This window comes from Strix aluco, chromosome 13 (assembly GCF_031877795.1).
Source record: "Strix aluco isolate bStrAlu1 chromosome 13, bStrAlu1.hap1, whole genome shotgun sequence".
In the NCBI taxonomy this organism is placed as follows: Eukaryota; Metazoa; Chordata; class Aves; order Strigiformes; family Strigidae; genus Strix; species Strix aluco.
Genome location: NC_133943.1, coordinates 2066837 through 2078254, shown reverse-complemented (window position 1 = coordinate 2078254; position 11418 = coordinate 2066837). Strand labels below are relative to the sequence as shown.

General features: G+C 46.4%; 1 protein-coding gene across 3 annotated transcripts in view; it reads left to right on the top strand.

Moving 5' to 3' along the window:
• Positions 1-176: 176 nt before the first annotated feature.
• Positions 177-11418, top strand: part of LOC141929279 (organic cation/carnitine transporter 2-like) — a 30145-nt gene continuing 18903 nt past the window's right edge. For all 3 annotated transcript variants that reach the window (XR_012624991.1, XM_074838501.1, XM_074838500.1), the window contains exons 1-2: positions 177-761; positions 9833-9936. Coding sequence is in view for 2 of the 3 variants with exons in the window: in XM_074838501.1 (XP_074694602.1) it covers positions 369-761; positions 9833-9936 (497 nt within the window). In the remaining variant the exon portion in view is untranslated. The remainder of the gene's footprint in view (positions 762-9832; positions 9937-11418) is intronic.

Genomic DNA, 11418 nt, shown 5'->3' with positions numbered 1-11418 from the left:
CAGCACAAGCCGGGCCCGGGCCCCCCCTCCAGCCTCTAGCGCCGGCCCGGCCCGGCCAAGGCAGCTCCGCGCGCGGGAACCGGCGCCAGGCCCGGCCTCGCCTCAGGGGCCGAGCCCCCGCCGCGCCCCCGGGCCGCGGGGCATGCCGGGAGCCGCCCGCCCCGGGCTGAGGCGGCCGGGCCGGGGCCGGCGGGGCTGCGGCGACCGGCCCCACCTGAGGGGCCTCCGCCTGCAAACCCCACCCCCGGCCGCTCCCCCGCCGGCCAGGCCCGGCCCATGGCGCTCGGCGGGCTGCGCGGCGGCCGCTGCTGCTTCCTGCCCGCGCCAGAGGGGCCCGCAGGTAGCGGCGGCCGCAGCGGGGCCGCGCCATGCGCGACTACGAGGAGGCCACCGCCTTCCTGGGCGAGTGGGGCCGCTTCCAGCGGCTCGTCTTCTTCCTCCTCAGCGCCAGCATCATCCCCAATGGCTTCAACGGCCTCTCCATCGTTTTCCTGGCCGGTACCCCCGAGCACCAGTGCGCCGTGCCCCGCGGGGCCAACCTGAGCGACGAGTGGCGGAACGCCAGCATCCCGCTGGAGCTGCGGGGGGGGCGGGCGGCCCCCAGCCGCTGCCGCCGGTACCGCCTGGCCGCGCTCGCCAACTTCTCGGCGCTGGGGCTGCGGCCCGGCTCCGACGTGGAGCTGGGGTCTCTGGAGCAGGAGCCGTGCCTGGACGGCTGGGAGTACAGCCGCGATATCTACCGCTCCACTATCGTCACCGAGGTGCGCGGCGGCGGCGGGAGCGGGGTCCCCTCGCAGCGGGAGGAGCGGGGGGGGGCTGCGCCGGGGAGCGCGGGCGAGAAGTCTGTGGTTATCGTGGCACAGCTTTGTCCTGCGGCTTTCCCGTGATGCCAGCCTGGGCATCTTCCTGCGGTTATCTCTGGCACACTCAATTTATTTTGAGAGGTGCTGCTCGCTTCCACTGGCAAAAGCGGTCTCCGGGTTCCTTAACTAGCACAGCATGGGTAGGGGAACTGCTTAACGGGTCTTGTTTGGTATCTCTACAAGCAGCTTGGAGCAAGGGACCAGGGGTTCAGCTCACTCGGTGGTTCGGAGAGGTCTTTGAACTCAGGATATCAAAAGAGTTTGTTTTATTTCTTTAAAAAAGAAAAAGGTGGTTGAAGTCACCCTGAGTTGTGCAAGATGCAGCAGTCGGGGAGCCCTGGTTTGATGCTGTGTCCAAAAGGATCTTGAACTTTGCTGTGTGCCCACGATGCCTCTGCTTTGGTCACGGCCACTGCTTTGGTCTCCCCACTCACCTGTTGCACAGTTCAAGTTCTCCTCTGCTCTGATACACCCCTCGAGGCAAGTCTCTGGTCAGGGCAGCCAGACACAGCTGAAGCTCTGCTGATTGTCCCTCTTGTTTCAGGTGTAAGCTGGACAGACCCACAGGTGCTGGCTGACTTTAAGATACAAGGAAATACATTTTGGGGAATACTTGAATTTCAAAATGTGGACAAGTTTTTTCAGAAAGCTCACAAATCGTTTGTAGAGTCCCATTGCCTGTTTGTGCCTGTAAATGGGTTTTACAAAGCTGGAACTGCATTTGCCTTTATTCATTGCTTTGCAAAATGGCTTGTGATGGGTGTTTGGAATAGTGCTGAATGTGAGTACTTAATGACCGTAAGCTGATCTGAGCACAGAAATCTTCCTCAGGAGAAGGAGGAGGACTGGGGTGAGGAAGGGAGCGTGGGAGAGGAGCCATACCAGCACAGGGAGGTATGGAAATGGTGACACTGGAATTGTTGGAAACTTCCCTTGAACCGCCCAGCAGCGGGGGCTCGAGTGATTCTGACAAGTGGCACAAGGCGTTGCCTCACCTATTTCTAAAGAACTGTTGTTTTCCTCAAGAGGAAAGCTGTTTTGAATTTCTAGACCCTGGTCATTGCTGAAATGCACTCTTGTGGAAGGCTGAGGTGTCCTTAGGGCAGCGTAAGGCAGTTGGCGTCTTCTCGGGCTAGTCCTGCTCATGGGTTTTGTTCCAAGTGCCTTACTATAATGCTTGACCTGGCTTAGACTTGGTTTCAGCCAATACTTTGTCTCTGGAGCTGCTTTGCTGAGCTTTGGTTTGGTGTGAATTACAATGTCTTGAGCTATCCGGGAGTCTTACAATCTATAGGAAACAGGAGCTGCTGACGTTTTGCTGAGACTCCCCAGCAGCTCTGGCCCGTTGTCTGTATGGTTTGGCAGATGTTTTGTGTCTGTGGGAGGTAGTGTTTGTCTGCCCAGACATCGTGCACTGAGGCAGTATTTTGTTCTTCCTTTAATATTAATGCTTCTGAGTGAGTTTTGCAAGAGCTGTGGCCTTTCACATACTTGCAGGTTTTCAGTGTTAAACTTGTTTAATTTCTTGGCTTGGTGCTGTCACTTTTATGATTCGCTAATCCTGTGTTTGGTTGCGTATCTCTAACTTACTGAATAATCATGAGGACCTTTGTCCCAGATTTCCGTAGCCGACACTGGGAGGGGGAAGGGGGAATTCTCTTTTAAGAAAGCTTTTTGCTGACTCTCTTATGACTCTGGAGAAAGTCCTTGTTTATGGCTCTGCTTTTCAGGGGAGACTTAAAACATTCAGTTCCCTCTCATTTGAAGAGAGACTTCCTTTTCTCACACAGACTAACAACAGAAGGTTGTTATTAGCCAGGCTGCAGTATTTAACCAGCTCCTGTGTAACAAAATCCCTTTCTGTCTTTTACTTTTTGAAATGCTGTAGCTCAGGGGATAAGAAAAGCTTTACTTTGGCTCAAGAAGCCATCTGTGTCGTTCTTATTCCTCCATAAATCACATAAAAGAATGTAGGAGTAATAAAAGTTCATATGTGGTAGTAAAAGGAATAAAGCCAGGGGTAATTAAGGGGAAAAGCTAACTTCTGCCAGTCATATCTGTTGTGGGGCTACACTGAATAACTGGGAATAGAATTGTAGAGTTAAGAGCATGAGTGGACCAGAAATACAACAAGAAGTAGTTAGATGATACAGCAGTCAAAACATTTTAGTCCATACAGGAGTAATTCTTGCATACTGAAACGTAAATAGACACTGAATTTTGTATACACGTATTCATCCTCAATTTCTAAAAACGTGGCGTTGTTCATCGATTTGAAATCAATTCGCTGCAGGTGCTGTACTCCAGAGCTGCTTGTTTTTCTGCCTGCTGTGCTCTTAACAAGCTTCAGAGCCTGTTTGGCTTTTGCAGGGGAAGGATGCGCGTGGTGGGAATTGCCGAGTGCCCGAGGCTCGGCGCAGGGCTGGTGCTCTGTCCTGTACCGACATCCAGGCAGAGAAAGCTCTGGGCAGGTCCAGAGGTTTCTGTTCCCAGCACCCCAGGGATTCGAGTGCCCTGCTGTGCTGTCAGAGCCCTGTCCCCAAAGATCCGTGGGTTATACCAGACCTTTGGGAAACAAGTGGAGACTGCAGTGGGGGAATCTGAAATGGCACAAATGGGCGCTGTGGTACAGCTGTCGAACTGGAGGTTTCAGTGTTCACTCCTTGTTGGAAGGCAGAGGGATTTGCTTTACCAAAATAAAAACACGAGCTCACGTTAGACATCATAATTTCCACAGGCTTTTCTAAGAGCGGAGCCAGTAGCTCATGTGTAAATCAAGCCTGTGTCATCTGGGTTCAGCTCTTACTGAACACTTCATTAGTATTAGTCACCTCCATTATTTCTCATCTTTTGAAATAGGTGCGTCTTCTTTCTTGCTGTAGGTTAATCTCTGCTTGCTTTTCTGGCTGGAGTTCACACTGACAGCTTCTCAGCCCCAGGAGCTGATAAAGACCTTTAGGAGATTTGCAGGTACAAAATCTTTGTATTAATAGTCTTGTCAGAAGGAGAAAAAAAAAAAAAGTCTAGTTTTCTTTGGTAAGTAAATACAAATGTCTGACGGATGTAAAAAAAGTACTTGTAAAGTGCTGAGGTTTTCAGGGTGTGATTTCAGAAGCACATAATGCAGGACTCTTCAGACTTGTACAGACATTTCTGACCTTCCAACATAAAATAGGGTTAGTATTATTAAAGAATTATAGGCCTGCAGTTGATATTGTTCAAATGGAAACTGCTCTTTTAGAGGTACCCTGGACAATTAATGACAGGGTCATGTTCCCATCATGCTGTCTTTACTTTTAGATTAAAACTCGGCTCATGTTTCCCAGTTTCTGATGTCAGCGCCCTGTATCCTTTTTCTCCAACCATCTCAAAAATGTGATGTATGGGAGAGAGTTAAGTTTCTGCACTGGAATTATAAAATACTTGGCACTTTCCTTCCTGCTCTATGCAAGTTTTACCCTGTAACCATTTAAAACAACTACAAGGGGAGAAATTGAGCAGAATGTATATTTTGTAGATACAGGCTTCTGCTTGTTTAGATAATAAGCTTTAACCTCTAGAACTTCTAAGTATTTGGAATATACAAATGTATTTTCAGAGGAAAGGGTGTTTAATAACACTCATAGCTCTCAAGTAAGCAGAGAATTTATATGAATATGAACAAGACGATTCTGAATCAAAGGTCATAAGCAGTTGTGAGACTGCAAGAGTTTTTTTGAAGAACCTGCCTCTACTTGCAGAGAGAAGCAAGTGGTAGGAGAGAGCACAGGATATTGGATTAGCTTCAAAAATTCTTGCTAATGTTGATTTTAAAGATAATATTAAAACATTGGGCTGTCCCACCTCATTTTTCAATCATGCCTGTTATTCTCAGCAAGAGAGGAAAGTTTAAATAAATAAGAGTGTGAGGACATGATATATTATAGCTGTAAAAATTCTTTTTCCTGTAAGGCTTTTCCTTGTGTAACAGGGGTATAACTGAGTAAGGCTCTAGAAGCTTTTGTATTTGTCATAGTTCATCTTTGTTCAGGGTGATAGTAATGGTACTGGGGAGGTGTGAGTGCTCCTGCAGTGGAACAGTTCCCTATAATCTGAGAAACACGCTTTCTTCAACTGAGGTCCTAAATTATATTGTTGGTTGTCTTGCAACTACTTCTGTAACTTTCCAAACATATTTGGTGGTGATATATATTTGTTTGCTGTGACGCTGTACTGCAAGAACTTTTGATGTTTTGAAGAGCTCCCCTATAATTAGACTTGCAATTTCCATGCTATGATGCATTAAAAGTATTGGGCAAATTTTATGCTTAAATAGGATAGGCATCTTGATGTTAGCAGCTCGAATTTTGTTATTTCCTGTTTTGACATCTCTTACAAGACTCTATAATTGCAGTGAAAGTGAAGCAGCATAAGGGATCTGCGTTGGTGTCTGGATGAGAGCCACTGTGGGATTTACTGTCAGTAATTCATAAAGTGCCAGCTCTTCTTTCGAGGCAAGCGGTATTCTGCAAGCGCAGTGGATGCAGAGCCTCTACACGGGAAGCTGCTCTTTACCCCTTAAAGTTTTGAAGTACCTAGAGAATTTAGAGGAACAATATTTTTTACTTGTGGTATGGCAGCATCCAGCTGGACTGGTGGCATCCTGTCAGCCTAAACTTGCCTCGCAGTTGTAGTTTGACATTGTTGTTTTAGGCTTTGAGGGTTGGTCCACAGTTTGTCGTTTAAAGAATTCAGGTATTTCATCTTGGACTCTGAATTTCGTTGTGATTGTGGTTTGTGTGAAAATTGTAGGGTAGTTTTCTTTGTGGCTAGAGGTGTTATATTAATGTTCAATTTAATACTGGAAAGGTGTTAGACAGAATACAGGAAATACCAGTCTAGCGAGATTGGCATGCTTCTGCGATGCTGCTTAGTGTGATTCTAGCTAAACTTGCAAGAATACCAGTTGTTCAGGTTATATTGTGATAAAAGGCTGGAACCTTAGGGGTTTTGTCCTTTTCAGTTTTATAACTGGCCTTGCCTCATAGTAAGGGATTTGGAGGTGTGGTTCCAGGTCGCTGACTCGCCGTGTAAGAGATGAAGCAGAACTTGGAAGGTGCTCTCCTGAAGAGATGCTTAAGTGAAGACTGTAAATACCTAGACCTGCTTCGTACCCTGGCCCCAAAGCTGTGCTCAAGAAGCAACTGCTTCAGTGCCTCTCCCTCGTGGTGTCCCCTGCCTTCTCCCCCAAGCTGTCCACATTTTCTGGTGGTGTCCATATCCTGTTCTCTTTTTCCCAGCCCCTCTTCCCACCTGTCCTCACCAGTGGCTGGTATCAGCCAGGAATCCGTTACGGAGTGCATATCTCACCACACATCTCGCCTCCGGTGCATAAGTGATTATTGCCATTAGGTGTGAGGCTGCCGCTGAAGACAGTACTCCAGCCTCATTATTTGTTCAGGAAGTAGCTACAGCCCAAAGGATCTGTCTGCCTAGGAAGATGAGTGGAGACCCCAACAGAAGGATGTCGTCATTTAAAGTTATAATATAATTGAGTGAGAATGCTCTGTGCCATGTCTTGAGCGTTGGGTACTAGTGTTTAGGAGCTCCGTGCTTCACAACATCCGCAGCTGCTGTTTGAAACAAAGCTGAAATGTTTTTCTCCTGTTTGGAGCCCTGATACCTTGCTGAGGTTAACCTTATCTCATCGACTGGGGCAAAGGCTGTTACAGCTGGCTAACTCAGAGAGTACTAAGAAGTGAAAACAGCACATGATTTTAGAGCACTGGGTCACGGTATACTGTGTCGAAACAGCACTGCCAGCAGAGCGATTCAATCAGTAACTGCTCCCGGGACCCTCACTCTCCGCGATGCTGGGTCTCTAACAGCAATGCTTCAGTGACTTCTTCTTGGGCCACGTGCAGCTGAGGGAAGGGTCTGGTTGCAGAATGGTTCTGGAAGACTGATGCCACTGTGGAGCAGGCAATGTAGTCGACCTTGTTGGTGAGTTATCAAAAAGTTGAAGACTTCAGCATTCCTTTATCAGGGCAGGGGTTAACAGACCTTAAAATCCCTTTGTTCTGATTGTGGTGCATCTGTGTAGTCTGTAAATAACCTCTATTGCACAACCAAGGTAGTTTTCCCCCTTGGAAATTTGATAGTGAAGTTCACTTTGGTGCCTGGTTCAAGTGATCTTCAGCGTAACAGCTCGTAACGAGCAGACAGAAAAACAAGCTGGTAACCATTGCGACATTTTAAGAACCAGTATATTTCCACCTGCTAATGCAAGAAGCTTTTGGCAGAAGAGTGCAAAACATTTTAATACGGTGAACTTTTCCAAGCAACGTCTCTACCTCGGTGGTCTGAAGAAAGTTTTTTACTGGGCACAAGCATGCCAATGTCTGGAGAGCCGAGTGTTGCACAGCCTCGTGCCAATGTACAGGGTGTAAGATAGGTGAAAAGAGATGGCTAACTCACAAGCACGGGGTGATCAGCTGGGAAATAATGACTTATTTAGACTATAAATCACCGAGCTAGGTGTTTGGCTGGTTAGATTTTAGTTCTGTTATTTGTGATGTCTGGCTCCAGAAGCTGATACAAAGATGATTCTTTGTGAATAGGTGAGTCTTTATTAAAGCAGGATCTATGCTGGGAGTGGTGTTTGTTTACCTGTAAGTGTCATTCTGTGAAGACATATGATAAATCACTGAAACCACTGGCCTATGTGAATTTGATAAGGATCATTTGCTGCATATTTGGAAGGTGCCAGATACATTTTGCTGAAGCTTCCTGGCTGGATTAGCCTCTGTGGTCATCACAGAACTGCTCAAACTTTCTTTAATTTATAATTAAGTACAGCTTTTGTTGAATAAATACAGATTTAATTATAGATGTTAATAAGAGTTTTTAATCCCAGTGATATTGATAACTTTAGTAAGTTAAATCCCTTACATAAGTGGTATAAATTTGTTAGCATGTTAGAAAGCCACAATTCTGAAAGGAACTTGTGTAATGATGCAGAATTGATGGGATTGGTAGGATTTGTTGGAGCATTGCATTGAGTGCTGGTGTCTGTGCTTCAGGTGGTGTGGGGCTGAAAAAGTTTGGGGAATAAGTGCAAGAATAATGTCAAAGACTATGAAATCTGATATAAAGAAAGGTTCTTCAGACACAAGACCACAATCAGATTTATTGAAGGAGAGGTTAAGAAATTACTTGAGTACAGGTACAAATTGGGGAAAGGTGCGTTTTGTTTGCTCCTGTGACCTTAAAAAAATAATAATGGTGAGCTGAATTCTTAAGATTGTCAACAGGTTGGCAGCTAAAGTTACACAAACACTGCTGAGAGTGCAGGCTGTATGAATGAGCATCATTCATCTCTAGAAGAACTTCCAGTTCCAACTCAAAACTGGATCCTCCTCCGTGAAGCAAGTGGTGGCTCAGCTGAGTTTTGCTGCAGGGATCTGGGCGTGGAAGGCGATTGCTGGTGGTTTGCCATTCAGCACGTGGTTTTTAGTGATCCCCCAGCCTTAAAACATACCCGAGGGTGTAGTTGTAGCATGAATAGACTGAGGGCTGTGGGATTCCGGGGGTCAAAGGCTTAATGCTGAGGGGATGGGACTGGCAGACAAAGCAAAACGCTGGTGTGGGACCACGGATGAGGTAGATGGTGGAGCTGGGACACACAGCAACTTCAGGGGCAGATCTTACGGGGTGTTCGAGTACAAATTCTAAAAAAAAAAAAAAAACACCTAAGAGGAAAACACACTGTTAATTATTTGGAATTGGGGAGCAAGGGGAATTAATTATTGGGGTCAGGGTGAATGTTTTCATTCCAACTTTTTAAATACAGATTAAAAATTAAAAGTTTCCATCCCTAAAACATCAGAAGGGGCCCTGTGGGAGCTGTTTGAATAACTAAGCTGAGGAGGGTTTGGCCTCGCATCAGAAGCATTGGCTGCCTCCAAATTCCTCCCTGGTGGGGCTGCAGCACCTCCTGCCCTCTGCCAGCGGGCTGCGGGGTGGTGTGTCAGGACAGGGAGAGCTCTGGGAGCTCCTCCAGCCACAGCACAGCAGGGAGGTGGGGGACGAGGCGTCCCTGCTGGGTTTTGTCCTTTCTTCTAATGTTTACACACTTTTTTTTTTTTCCTCCCCAGATAACCAAAATAAAATTAAGATTCTTTCAATAATAGCTGTTGGCGTAGATACAAAAATAACACGAGTCCTATTTCAAAAACATCAGGCTGAAGTGGGTAGGAGATTGGAAACTATTGCAACCTTCATTTAATAAATATCTTGTTTTCTTCCTCCTTTTTGTTTTCATTTTGGAAATCTTCATTTGTTTTGTGTATATTTCAATTTGTATTCCGAAGATTATAATTGACATTAGTTAGGCGCCCCGTGAGGAGTGAACAGCCTCCAGTCACTCTCAAACCATATTAAAATGTAATAAAGGAAGAGGCTTTTTTGTTCTGTAGTCTTGTTTCTATAGTTCAATTTCTCTTAAATTAGAAATGTGTGTTTTTAATGGCAAACTTTGCCATATGCAGGGAAATCAAGTTTGGGGTCCATTCTCACTCCTTCCAAAACCAGCAGAACTGCAGCGGTTTAAGGGGCTGCAGAGCCTTTGAAAGGGAGCTGAATCCAGTGAGTTATGAAATTATTAGTTACTGTCACTCATAAACATGTGGGGGAAATACTGCAGCCGTCCGCTGTGTAAAAGCCACATGGGTCACACGTGAAGGTGGCCTTGGGGCCTCGGCTGGATGGCTCCCGAGGTGGCTCAGGGCGGGTGGCCTTTGCCCCGTGCTGCCCTGCGTCCCTTCCTGTGATTTTCATGAAGCTGCATCTGTGCGGTGGGTTAGTTACTCATTTCTCACATGGAGGTTTTCTGTCCAAAGGGTACGTTTTCACCCAGGCTCAGCCAAGGCATTTAGGAGGGAGGGGAAATCCTGTTTATTAGAAAACTTCCATGTTCTCTCTCCCTGCAGTGGAATCTCGTATGTGACGATGACTGGAAGGGACCCCTGAGCACCTCCCTGTTCTTTGTGGGCGTCCTGCTTGGATCTTTCGTATCAGGACAGCTCTCAGACAAGTAAAGTATATACACCAGAGCTGCTGGCTCTGTTTGATGCTGTTTTGTAAGCAATTCTTGTTTGTGAAGTTTCCTTTAAGTGTCTTTCTGCAACTACTAACATGTCTTTTGTTCGGTGACTGTCTAATGTGAACGTACACAGAGCGTATAGAGAAAATGTCTTGAACTAGAATGGTATGTGACAAAGATTGTTAGTGGGTGTTACCTTTACCTGTTTATTTGTTCAGCAAAATCACTTCTGGAGCAAACTGATTTTATGCCAGAAAACAGGTGTAGGGCATATGTTTCATCTGGGAAAATCAGATCAATAACATTCCCTTATAATTACTTTGGACTATGTTCAGAGAGATCCATGTGGCTTGTCTTCCTTTTTTTGAGGTCAAACTTAAAATCCTCTTTTTATAAACACCCATAGCTTCTCTCCCTCATCATCAAATGCAGCATCTAAGACTGATGCTCTGCGTTTGTGGAAGCTGCAAAGCATGAATGCTGTTCAGCTGTACCCCAGAGAAGCAAGGATTTCTTGTTTATCAGTACCAGCGTTTAAAAAAAAAAAAAAAAGTGGAAGACACCATTAATTTTTGTGCTGTTGCCAGTTGTTTGAGCTTTAAAAAACCCCTCTTTTTCTGATTCTCTCCCTGGGATTTGCTGTGCATTGCATTGTGTGCTGTCTTCCTGATTCCCAGAGAACCATATATGGGCCTCTAATTTGCTGATTTACGTGTAGCATTTCTGTTTCTTTGAAACATAATCCCTATGCTACTCGTCATCCGTCCCCAGGCAGAACTCCTCACATGGCAGATCACTGGAAGGTGTGGGGCGATTTCCCCTCTTCACCATGGGGACTCTCCCACCGCTTCATTGCGGTGCTGCCGCAGGGCTCGGGTGCTTCATTCAGAAGAGCTTCCAGCCCCTTGTCTGCTACAAGGGTGGTGAATGTCTTCCATAGCGAAGGAGGAGCTGTTCTCCTGGTGCCAGAAGCCACGAGCTTCCCCCCTTCACAATCACAGGAGTCTCCTCCCGCAGCTCCTTCACGTGGTGACCCAGATCCTCACCACATGCAGCTGAGGAGACCACCGATGCAGCTCTCCTAGGCACTGAACAGCCTCTTTACCTCATGGTCAAGAGGCCAAGTGCATCCAGCAGCCCCGTGAAGAGGCTGCGTACAGTGTCTTGCTGCTGCCATCTGGTACAGAAGGTCCTGCAGCCAGCTGGCCAGGCGTGACATTGAGATGGACAAAATATTTTGCAGGTTCAAATATGGTCTGTTCTTAATGTGTTGTGACCTACCTGAGGCTTGTGGTACCAGCTGTGGACCTCCTGGGCAAGTCTAACTTCAGGGTGAGGTTATGTGAACCTGCACTCTGCTTTTTGCAGATGTTTTGTATCTCCTTAAGGATGCATATGAGTAATCTTATTTTTTTTTGTTTCTGAAGATTTCATTCATGCTGTTGTATAATCTTTTTTTTTTCTTTTTTTTAA